Genomic DNA, 12,849 nt, shown 5'->3' on the forward strand with positions numbered 1-12,849 from the left:
ACAAATTGGATCTGGTAGGTGTTATTTACATTTATAAATACTTCAGAAGATGATATAAAACAAGCAGTTCATAATCCTGCTTTAATCTACATGTTGCACAACCCCTCATTCTCCCCAGAATTATTTTTTTAAATAAAAAAGTTAAAGAATTTTTTCCACACTGTTCTTCACATGGAGTTATATCCTGTTTATACCGATTTCTTCTTGAAAGCTCACGACTGATGTCATCTCCCAGGCGAACTTGCTCACTGCTGAGATCTCGAAGAGACTGGTGGAAAGAATGCAGCTGTAAATAAAAGTACACAAATTAAGCCAAGGCTTAGGAACTCTTTTTTTAATGTGATATTCCAAAAATACATATCTACACATATACACATTTTAAAAAAACAAAGCAGATAAAAATAACCTAAAAAAATATAAAGCACTATGAACATCCAGTTGAGCCTGGAAGAGGCCTGTGCACTTCTATTTCAATCCACCCTTCACAATACTTCCTCAGGGTAGCTTAACTTTCAGTACTTTACTTGATAAACCAAGTTTCCTATGTTTTTTTACTTCTGTAGTTCAGAGTATAGACACTATACCACCTCTTTAATCTAATGCAAAGCAAACTGAAACATTTGAACAAGAAATGTTCCAAAAAGACATATTTCACGTTAATTAATACTAATATGGTAAAACAATGGTAAAACATATATAGCATGGTGCCCAGCTATATATGCTTCTAACAACAGATTACATAGGAACATGAAACAAAACAAGCAGAACAGCATAATGAATTCATGAACTACCAAGAATAGGTATTTTGCCTTGCCCAAGATGTTACATACTCTTTTTTCAGATCTTGGGGAAAAAAAACAAAAAACAAAAACATACATTTACTTTCCTCTGTAAAACCTCCCATTTTCACCATTCAGCAGACTCCCAACTAATCATCAGAGTTTTAGGGAGCAAATAAAAAAAATGAACAGGTCATTCATTCTTCATGGGATAGAAAATGAAAGTTAATCCATCCTAATGCAACCTATTGCTGTCAACAATTCCATGGCCAGGATTATCGTTATGAAAAACCCTAATTTATAATATTCTTTTGTTCTGTGTCCTAGATTTAAACCTTCCACAACCAAGCTGACTGCCCTCAACATTCAGATACAGGCACTACTACCTCCCCTGTGTGATTAACCAGAAATTTCAACCTGACCTGAGAGACTTAGAAATAACACATATTTTCAAAATATATCTGCTGAAAAGGAGAGAGACTTAAGTGTGTTAAAAGACCATTTGCTGAAAAATTACTTCAGCTAGTAAAAGTCAGAATAGGAATAGAGACAGTGGTTACAGAAAAAAAAGCCACAGCTTTAGATAAGCAGAACTGCTTTATCTCAGGCCTAATTTCTACCTATAATCATGATCAATGGCTACTTCCAGTTCATCATTTCTCAAAGCACTGTACTCTTCTTACAAAATAGTTAATGAAAAGAAAAAAGCCAAATTCACTCACTGAAAAGCAAGAATATGGAATAAACCAACAGTTATCATCAACACTGAAAAAAAAGCTATTTGCCCACATAGTTACTTAATATGAAGAACTTTGTAGCATCACAGGAACTCCCTTGAATAAAATTTCCAAGATATTTATAGAATATCTAGAAATAATCTATAATACTCCTAAGGATTTTCGACGTCTGGGAGGAAAGATTTCCATATAACATTATTTCCTTCCAAGGATTGTTTTCTAGACTTAGCTTGGGAGGGAAGGATAGGAGAACTAGATTGAAAAGACAATGAAACAGAGTTAAACAAAAGTCTAGAATTTCTATAGCTTCCCAAAAAGTCAACTGAGAAAACTTGTAGTTAAGTTCAAAATTATATGGAAGCTGACACTGATTTAAAAAGTCAATATGAATACCTTACAATCAGCTTCTTTAATATTAGTCTACACAGATTCCCTCAAGCAAGTCTAGCCACCCTGTCTGAAAAAGCAAAAACAGGTAGTAAAATCTCTTCTCTACTGTCGAATAACAGAAACACTATAATCTTATCCATTAAAGTAATTATTTTTTGCAAAGTCTGCAAGCAGATACAAGTTAAGGGATATGAAAATTACCTGTGGCACACACATCCTCTCCTCCTCCCATCATCTACCTGAAATACAGGCTCAAATCATTCCACTCACAGGTCAGACCAAGAACTAAGATGAAGAACTATCTGGTTCAAAATCAATCCAAGCTACACTGAAGTAAAAGCAAAAGCATTAAACCTTACACCATTAACTAAAGCAGAATAATCCACTTCACAGCCTCACTGAACTTCAGCATGAAGGTGAATGCTAGTTGGCTGGAAGGGACCTCTGAAGATAATCCCATCCAAGCCCTGTGCCAAGGCAGGGTCACCTAGAAAAGGTGACACAGGAACTTGTCCAGGTGGGTTCTGAATGTCTGCAGACAGGGGGATTCCATAACCTCCTGGGCAGGCTGAGCCATTGCTCTGCCACACTCATTATAAAGTTTTTCCTCACACTGAGGTGGAACTTCTTGTGTTTTAGCTTAGGGCCACTGGTCCCTGTCCTGTCACTGCACCACTGAACAGTCTGGCACCATCCTGTTGAACACCCATGTTAGAGATATTAATATGCATTACTGAGTTCCCTTCTCAGTCTTCTCCAGACTAAACAGGATATTCAGAGATTATTTTTCTGTGTCATAACATGGCCAAAAAAAGTAGGGAGATAATTTTCGTATTTTACTTTTGATATCACTACTATCTGAATCTTTTTCTCTATAATGATTTTCATGAAACTTCATGACAGACAGAAGTGACTGCCTAATGAATAAAACAGGTAACACTAAACACAAATCATAGCTGAAACATCCTCAGCTGCACCTTCAGAATCACTTCATTTAATGTAAAAGCAAGGAGTCTGGTGACCACGTATTTCCTATTTAGACCAGCCACTCCCATCAGTGCTCAGTACCTGGTCCACATTATCTGCCTCATTGACAAATCGAACACTTGCAGATCTAGACCTTCGATGTTTATTGCCCTGTGAATCTCCATAATCCCTGAGAGGAGAAGTGGGCAGGAAGTGGCGGTTGCCTATAGGAGATATGAGATAAAAAAAATAAGTTGGAAGACAAAATTTTGTATGGGAAATTTTTCATTTTGCTTCATGAAAAACGTGTATTTCATCCTGACAATATCCTTCTAGGTCACATTACAGACAACTACTGAATTACATAACATGCATATGACTCTTTTAGCTCTTCTCAGGATTCTTCTTCAGTTTAAACATTTCTTACCTATGACATACAAGTATTCCAGAAAGAGGAATTGTTTCTCCAAGGAGTAGTTTTTCCTCAAATTTTATTTGCCCAATCAACCACTTTTTCCTCCACTTGCATATATCAGAGCTTCAAACTATTATATTTCACAGCTTTTACATAGGAATGAAACTTTTAGAGGTTTCTACTAAAATACATTAAATACTACTTCTCAAAGGAATACTCCTCCCAAACATACCTTTTCCCAAAATAGCATTAATTTTCTGAGACATACAAGGAAAAAAACCTACTCTTTTGTGGGTCATAAATAATTTCTGGTTTTTCTTTTCCACTTTTCCACATTTTTCTTTTCCATTTTTCTGCACATAAAATTTAAATTCCCATCTTGCTGTGAAGCAAGCTTCAGAAGCTGCAATATCTTTTGGGTTTAGCTTTAACTTGTATGTACCTACAACTCATGCAGTGGAAAATTAATTTTCTCAGCTGAAAGAATTAAAGTTTCATTTAAATCTCTTGGGATATCAGCAGAAAATACTAACAGAAAGCTGGAAAAATTTACCATATAAACAGCTTAATAATGCAGTTCTCTCCCAAATATCTGAACTCAGTTTCTTTGCACTGATGATCAATGATGACTTTCCATAAGACTATCTCTATACATTTTTCTTAATTTCCTCTTCACATAACAGAGTTCTATGACATAATTCAAGCATACTCAAGCCCTTTAAGTATTTTACCTGATGTTCCTTCTACATCCAGGTCACTGGGATATAAACTTGAGAGAGATGCACTTCTCATTCCAGAGTTTCGTGTTAGCCGCTGGCTCCTTAATTGACCAATAGATTGCTCCAGTGTTTCTTTTAACTGCAGAAAAGTTATAATTTATTGAAATATGAACATAAACCCGTTTTTTAAAAGGCACGTTAAATATTATTTAAAAGTCATTAAGAGAATAAAAGCTATTTTTAAGCCAAGTACAGCTATGAATTAACAACAGCTTTTCTTCAATATCTCATATGTCACATTCCTGTAATTATAGCAAAATGCTTCCAACATTGGCAGCTTCAAATACCAAGTTTCTTAAAACAGTGGTGCACCACCATGAAAACTCAGAAGCTTGTCTTCTTCTTGTCTTCTATTTGGCAAAATAAGATCTATTTGCCAGCAATGCTCATTAACAGTCTTGCAAAATCCAGATAATAACTTCAAATAAATTATTTTTTACTGGAATTTTTCCACCAGCTGTACCTGGAATCAATTTTATATATGGCTATCAAATTTCCCTAAGCAGCTTTACAGAAACCCCCTATTTCACTTCAAGGAACAGGAAGCAATTCACAATTTAAGACTACAGAACTAGCTATATTCAAAAATTAGTTCTTCATTTTTCAAACTTACATATTACAATTGCATTTCTTAACTTTGGTCCTTAGCCACTAACTTTGTCACACCTCTATTTGACAATCCACAAAACATCAGTTTCTAAAGGTTCTCTTTTTTCTAGAAGAAGCTTATAAACAATGGTTAAATTGATGCCTTACTCCTGCAGAATTATACACTGTGTTGGATTTCCTTCTCTGAAGAAAACAAGCTTTCTTTTCTACACATTTGCTTCTTTGCTCTACCTTCACATGTAAAATATTCTTATATTTCATACGCATCTGTTTCAAGGCAGCACCTGCTGCAGCTTGTTTGTAATGAAATTGTAAACCTCCCTTGCCCTAGAAGCACTAATTTGCTTTGCTTTCTCTAGAAAACCTGTTTTCAAACTTGCAGAAGACTCATTTTAGAATTTTCATCCTTTCTGCAATTTAGAGCAAGCTGGTCAACAGATCCAGAAACTGAAGAACACTACACCAGTATGATCACAATCCCATTCCCTGCTATAATTCAGCTTTTATCTTATCACTTCTTGATGCAAAATAAACATGTTCCCTAACACTCTATTTCAGCTACACATCTTGAATTTGGCATAGTACCATAACATAATCTACTGGGCAGTTATAAAGCAGAAAAGTAATGAGCCAAGAAAACCTGTCAGAATTTCATTATCTAACATATTACTATTAGTTTGCTCAAATAAATATTTATAAAATTTACTGTTTATAGCTACTTAACTCTTTATATATTCTGTCCATTAATACCGAGTTTTCAGCTATGAATTCAACTAATGGAAAAGACCTAAGAAGTCAAGATAAACTCAAAGTTGCTCACAGTTGTTATTGCTTTGGTTTGTTCCTTGTTGTATTCTCTGTATTGTCCTAGCAAATGGTCAACGTGTCTTAGATTTCTGTTGGTATCCTTAAATAAAAAAGTTTTAGAAAAAAAGTCAAAACAGAAACCTCCTGTAATCAAACATTACTGTTGTCTCTATTCTTACTGTTTTCTAAAATTAAACTGAAAACACAAGTGCTTTCTAAAGGGTCTAAGCATTCATAATCCTGTTCAAGTAACCAGAATGTGAAGGATTACAGCATGGCTAAAGGGGGGAAAATTAAAGAAAAGAAAAAAACAAAACGCTACAATTTCAGTACAACAATAAGGCCTCAGCTTCAAATAAAAGGTTTTTTCAGGTGTCAGACATTCTGTAGAAAAATCTTTTTAATCCAAAAATCTTAATATTACCTGCTTGCAGAACAGAATAGTTATCTGAGAAATAACAAATTTTTGAAGGTGAACACACTAGGTAAGGTCACTGCATGAGTATTCTCTGACCAGATAAACACCTGGATCAGATGAAAGATCAACTGAAAAGCAGCCCACAAAAAACCAATTAGCTTAAAATCAGAATTTCAGAAGAGCAGCTAGAAAGAGGCTATACAGAATCAGAATACCAAAGAATCTCTTTTAAAAAACAGTTAGACTGTATTCTTAACTTATCTTTTTTCTAGATTGATGTTTATTTTTCAGATAAGAAGTTCTGAAGTTTAAAATTACCATTCTATATTGATTTTTCTCTTCTCATATATTAAAAGGAAAAAAAATATTGCTGACAAAACAATAAGTAATAAAACATACACCCAGTGACTCTAGATATTTAGAACTGTCAGCTAGAGAAGAATGGGAATAAATTCTCAAGCACTAATGGTGTCAGGATAGTTAAATGACTCCTCCCACTTGGAAAACAAATTCAGATATTCCCTCTGCACCCTCCACATTTTCTTGCTCTTAGTATGAGTATGTATCTCTTACAAGTTTAGAAATAATGTTTCTCACATCTAGAAAGTTTCAGCTAGCTAAAACTAGATTAGAAACAATCTAGCTTTTTCACATCAAGAAAATATTTAAAATGTAAGCTCTATCCTGAAGGAATTGACTGCTTACATATTTATCGGAGACTTGGAAATTTTACACAGTACAAAGACAAACAAGACAAGACTGAAAATTTCTGATAGAAAATTTAATGCCTCTTGTGAGAATATAAGAAAGCTGATTTGGACTTATTCAGTTTGCTAACTATAAATAGTATTCCCCCACATATCACTGTTACTAACAACATTCTATTACTGTCTGAAATAGCAGCTGTATAAAAGTGCAACAAGCCACACAATTTCAGCTCAAAAGCAGTATGATCAATATCCCAAAACCCTTTTTGGTTTGCACAGAAAGCAATGTTTCCCATCTGTACAGTACACTCCGCAACTTTAGAAATGAAAATTTGACCCTGTGTTACAGAAATGCACACTCTATAAATACTTTAAAACTGTATTTTGTAAACAACCTGCAAAGTGCTTGCTAAAGTATGGATCTTCTCTGTAACTTCTTCAGCACCATAGTTCTGAGCTGTATTGTGGGATGCTCTCAAAGGCCGCCTTCCCACTCGACCCGTAAGAAAGTTGTCTGAATCACTGGATGAATCTGCCATGAGTATCTTGAAGCCTAGGCAGGAAGACCAGAAAAAGTGACGTTTGTTAATTCCTGCCTGTAACTGAACAGTCTTGCACAATATTCCCAAAGCAACTTCATAAACTCAGATTACACTTACATTAGCCTTTCTGGTTTGGGTCAGCAGGATGTACTTTTGAAGCAGATCTTCAAACTGCTCCTCCGTTGTTACCTTTGTTCACACTATGAAGCATGCTCAAGATGCAGGATGCAGAGCCTCTTAGGAGCAAATTAAATCAAAATATATACTTTCACTGCTTCCAAGTGTTCAGTTCTCATGATAAAATCATGGCCCAAAGCAAATTCTCCCCCCAAAACATACAGTGGAGACATCAATGTTTTATCAACCATCCTGGTGTGCAGAACCACTCTCATTTAACTCACACTACTCACTAAGCTGTCTTCAGAATGGGGATTGCTAAATCTCAAGGATGGCAAGACAGAGGGAAAAATAGGTCAACAGTCATCAGACAAGTGAAATTATTAAAAATTACAGACAGCAATGCCTAGTATAGTAAAGTCACATAGTAACTGATTAAAATAACAACCCTCAAAAGGTAGGTTAAATCGAAATTTTTTCTTCAACTATTACACACTGCAGCAGTTTGCCTTAAGGTCATGGGATGACTTGGTGAAAGAAGAAATAGACTGGCAAATTCCTAAATTCCTGTAGTCAAAAAAAAAAAAAAGGTCATAGCAAAGATGTAATTCTTCTAGTCATGAGAGCTGAAATTTCGAAAAGAAATAATGGATGGATTCAAATATTATATTATATTATATTATATTATATTATATTATATTATATTATATTATATTATATTATATTATATTATATTATATTATATTATATTATATTATATGGCAACTTGACCTTTTTCCAGGTCCTTATACTTAATTTTAAAAGGTTGACAATTTGTGTCCCCCAGACTTGGATAAAAACCTTTCAAATACCAAAAAGAGCAAACCAGCATGCTCAGTCTGTGCTCAAGCACATCACTTTTCCTTTTATTTTCTGAACTGGTGAATTTACCTCATCTTTCCTCTTCTTATCTCACTTCACTAGAGCACATTTTTACTAACAGTATCAGAATTTGTTATTCCAGTGCCCCACTCTAGTCAGCTGCAATGAAGTCTTAATGAGACTGAAAAAGAATAAAGACATAGCACTGGGAAACAGGAATTAGGGGATATTTTCAAAGACAAAGAAAAATAAAATAAATAAAACACTGGTAGAAATAACAACATGGAATAAATTTGGTAAAAAAAATCTCTACAAAACCCAACAAACAAATACAAAATACAAACCCAACCATAAGGTTCCCAACTACTGAAAAGCAAAGGCAGAAGGAAAAAAGGGAACTAAAGATTTACAGCAGGAAAGGACAATGGGTTTATTTTCAGCTGTCCAAAAATAGGCTCATTAAGATATATACTAGCCAAAGCACAAAAGAAAGGTCAGTAATCAAGGTAAACATAAAAGAAAGCACAGGATAAGGAGGACATTTTGTCTGAAGAAAACTTACTATTTATGGTTAAACATTCCTCTTTGTTCTTATTAGCAACCTAAAAGGAACCACAAATACTTTTAAGGTGAAGAAGTTGTTTCACATAAAACAACATCCTCATTTTTTAAAGGAACTGTGCAAGTTTCACTTTAGATTAAAAAACAAAAATCACAAAGTAGTAGAAACTTGTAGGAATGCTCCATATGCACATTTGCCTATCAATGAAACAAACAAAAAAAGCTTGCCACTTTTTCCAAAAAGCTACACTAATTTCAGCACATGATCATATGGCCAACTTGACAGTAAAAATTATTTGGCTCTTACTGGTTTTTATTCTACCCAAACAGATCATAACCTTTGTTGAATTGATGAAAAGCATCAATACTCAGTATTTTCTTTTCCTGTAGGAAGCAGAGCATTTCAGCTTCACTGAGGACTCTTTTTAAGAGATCTGCCAGGTAAGAAGCAGAGCTGACAATATCAACGTCAAGCTCTCCAGCTCAAGTAAACAAAAGATAGTCAGTGTACACAACTTGATTATTCCTCAAGTGTTTTATTTGTTCAGCTCCACACAGACGAATCTATCACTAGGTAACTAACTCAGTATTAAAGGAATGGTTAAAGTCCTATAGCTAAGAATGAGCAGGAACAAAGGAAAATTAAAAAAAATTATAGTCGTTCCAGAAAGGAACAACATGACACCTGAAAGGCCCTTTCCTTCAGCGCTTGTATTTGAGCCCGGAAAAAGACCGGAAGGTGATCCCATATGATGATATTTTACCATGGTGCCCTCAGGGAACAGCACCACAATTAATTATCAATTTGTCACACCGTGCTCCCGGCACACTTCAGCAACACAACACAGAAAACAGTTCCTTCACACTGTTCATAAACAAGCAATGCCCCCTGCAAATCCTCCTCCCGGTGGGCACGCAGGGAACTCCACTAACACCCGACTCCATCTCTGAGAGTCTCCTGGTTCTTTGGCCCAGACAGGACCAAGAACGGAACCCAGAACGGCGCCGGGCACGCCGGGCACGGCCTCCGGACTGTCCCGAGGAACCCCGCGGCCGCCGCACCCCGCGCCTGCCGCAGCCGCTCCCATCCGCGCCCGCCCTCCCGCGGCGCTCCAAGCCGGACAGCCGCTCCCGCACACCGCCCTGGCTGCGGCCCTTCCCGCACCCCTGGCCCTCACCGCACAGCGCTCCGAGGCGAGACCGTCCCGTCCCCGGGCACCTTCTGCCGGCCTCACCTCGCCGCTATGGCAACTTGAACTAGCCGCCCTGCCGCCAGCCGCCGGGGCCGCGGGGCGGGGCGGGGGCCCCCGCAGCGGTCCATGGGACAGGAAGTCCGCAAGCCACGAGCCCGCCATGGAAAAGGCAGCGTGCGGAACTTCAACTCCCGAGAGGGTTTGCGGCGGCAGCGCGGTGAGGGCCGGGTAGGCTCCGCCCTGCTGGGAGGCCGCTGGGCCTGCGGAGAGCGCTGCTGGCAGCGGTGGGAGAGACCTGCTGTTTGTCAAAGTTGTTTTGTGAAACGCAAAATGTTTACAAAATGCACACTGGCGTTTACAAACGTGTCAGCTAAATGACTGTGAAAAGCAGAAACAAGAGCCGTTGCCCTGGTAAAGCCGGCAAGTCTTCTCCGTTTCGAGCAGACGGCTGATGCGCTGGGAGAGCTACGGAGAGCAGCTGTTGCTTACAAGGAGGCATCTCCCTTTCTGTTTCTCGGCTTTCCTTGTTTCTTTAAGCCACGCGTCTCCCTGCTCCCAAATGTTGTATCCATTACCCTTCTGTGCAGTAAAAAAGACCAAATATTACACACTGCTACCCTGACTGGCCTTGAAGAGCTATAAGGATAAGGAGTGTTGTGACTGATTACAGGAAATGTCTCCTGGGCCTCTGAAACTTGGGCAGAACTTGCAATAGGCCAACAGACACTGGAATACTTGACTGCAAATCACCTATAGGTGAGCACTCCAGCCAAAGGTAAATGCACTGAGCTGGAGTTTTTAATACATATTGTCTGTTGCCCCTGGGATCGAGTCCAGGCAGTGACCATTGTTCTTTGAGCACAGTATTAAGGCATGGCTGGCAATCCATAGTGCCCACGTTCATTCCTGTGCTGCAGGACTGTTTCATGAGCCCTCAATGCAGCAGGCATGCTTGAATGCCATATGATTATGACACACATCAGGTCTAAGACAGGTTTCCCACACTGGCAGCTTTCACCAGTAATCCAGGCAGTGGGTGTTGGCCCCTGGGTCTTTGCGGTCGTGTTTAAGAGGCATTAACCTCATCTGAGCTGAAGGCAGGTGAGACAAACACAGTACAGGACTGTAAGGACGTAATTTATTTCACTGTGACCTGAAGCATTAGTGAATAGTGAATAAGTCTTCCCTAGTTTCAATACATGGTCATTGTCCTGGCTTTTCCTTTGCAAACTGCAGCACAGTCGTGTTTGCAGGTCTAAATGCAGGGTGAGAGTCAGGGCTTCTGGTCAGTCTTCTGCTTATGGTGGTTTCTGGGAGAAAGGCCCTGAATTTTCCTGAGTTCGCTGAGGGCTTTTCTCTCAGATTTGCACCTGGCAGTGGATTTACTACTTCACAGACTCAACAGAATTAATCTGTGAGCAAATTCCTTTTCCTGCCTTAGTAGTGTCTCTCAAACCAGCACAGAGAGGATGCAGGGGTAAATATCATGTCCTGGATGTGACTGGTACATATATGAGAAGTGTAGTTACATCTGTGCTGAGTGTGAGCACATCTGATTTGCTGCTAATGCAAACTTCCAATGGAAGTTTATGCCAGTGCGTGAGACAACATACCTGGCACAGCCATTGGTTCTAAAGACAGGGCTAACCATGCATGCACCGACTGAGAAAGTAGCTAGTCGGCAAAGAGCACTTGCTAGTTTGTAGCAGAACAAACAGATGCTTACAGTGCTTCAAACGTCTGTCTGCACACAGCTACGTTGTCAGCTGCAGCATTGCACAAATATTCTCTTTCATATATGCATGTGTAATAAAGCTTATGCCAATGATTAGGACATAGTTTTTTCTTCCCCTTCAAGTTAAGGCTTGCTTGGTATAAAAATTGAGATACTAAAAACTGCTACAGAAAACATGTAAGCAGGCATATATGCTAAGATTTCTGTCATGGTTTAGGAATTGTATTCCCCAATTTATTATTCCTACTGAAAAAAACCCAAATCTGCTCCCTCACTACCCCCTCCCTTTCCACCCCCACCCACCGTGGTGGGCTGCAGAGGAGAATTGGAGACACAGAAGATAAAGATCACACATTGAGACAAGAACCATTTACTCGAAACAGCAAAAATACTAATTACATAGGATATAAAAAAAAAGGATCCATGGAAAATAACCCTGCAGTAATAGACAATACCAGATGGCTCCTTCCACCACATTTCCTCAACTGGAAGGAGCTCCTTCTTCCCAGCACAGAAAGATTCCCTTTCTCCTGCACCTGACAAATTGCTTAGGTGGTATAAAATAACCTTTGGGTCCTGACCGTGCCCCCTTCTGGTTACTACTAAAATAAACCCTGTCCTGACTGGAACCAGGACATGCTGGATTTTGTGTATCTTTAATGAGAAAGATTCAAACCATCCAGATCCCACTACTCTCAACAGAGAAGAATGTGGCATTTCACTGATATTTTCACACTCCATTGATTCGGTAAACATCAGTATAAAGTAAAAAACGACTTCAAGTGCTCTGTGGGTTTTGTACAACATATATGGCGCCAACTTCTGGTGTCTTCTGTTCTCTTCAAAATTCGAGGAATGAAAGAACAGGTAAGTGTGATGGGGTATTCATGAGGGTTGCTAATTTACCAGTGCAATGATCTGTCAGCTCAGTAAAGTCTGTTCTTTGTATCTGTGCATTTTGATTTCCAGAGTAGATGGATGTATTAGAGGTTACTACAACTTCCTTTAGAGTAGGGAGGGGCCTATGATTTTTGTGCACGTATGTGTCGCTGTGTCCACTGCCCTGGTGGGCCACTTTGCCCAGCATACTGTGTTCATCAGTGACAGCAGGAGGTTATATTTAGAGAGAGCACACAAACCTGGCTACGTACTATGATCTAGCCCTCTGTAGCTTCTTCTGGAATCTACATTTGTCACATCAGAGCACGTTTCTAAGAAGGCTGTTTGCTTTGG

General features: G+C 38.5%; 1 protein-coding gene across 1 annotated transcript in view; it reads right to left on the bottom strand.

Annotated features, from left to right (window-relative positions):
* The window catches only part of CEP128 (centrosomal protein 128), a 95,779-nt gene extending 85,794 nt beyond the window's left edge, over positions 1-9,985 (bottom strand). The window contains exons 1-7 of the mRNA XM_058827577.1: positions 9,867-9,985; positions 8,690-8,729; positions 7,003-7,160; positions 5,496-5,582; positions 4,019-4,145; positions 2,975-3,096; positions 195-286 (exon numbers count right to left, since the gene is read on the bottom strand). Of these exons, the coding sequence (XP_058683560.1) occupies positions 195-286; positions 2,975-3,096; positions 4,019-4,145; positions 5,496-5,582; positions 7,003-7,146 (572 nt within the window). The 5' untranslated portion in view covers positions 7,147-7,160; positions 8,690-8,729; positions 9,867-9,985. The remainder of the gene's footprint in view (positions 1-194; positions 287-2,974; positions 3,097-4,018; positions 4,146-5,495; positions 5,583-7,002; positions 7,161-8,689; positions 8,730-9,866) is intronic.
* Between the last annotated feature and the right edge of the window lie 2,864 nt (positions 9,986-12,849).

The sequence above is a fragment of the Poecile atricapillus genome, chromosome 1 (genome assembly GCF_030490865.1).
Source record: "Poecile atricapillus isolate bPoeAtr1 chromosome 1, bPoeAtr1.hap1, whole genome shotgun sequence".
NCBI classification, from domain to species: domain Eukaryota; kingdom Metazoa; phylum Chordata; class Aves; order Passeriformes; family Paridae; genus Poecile; species Poecile atricapillus.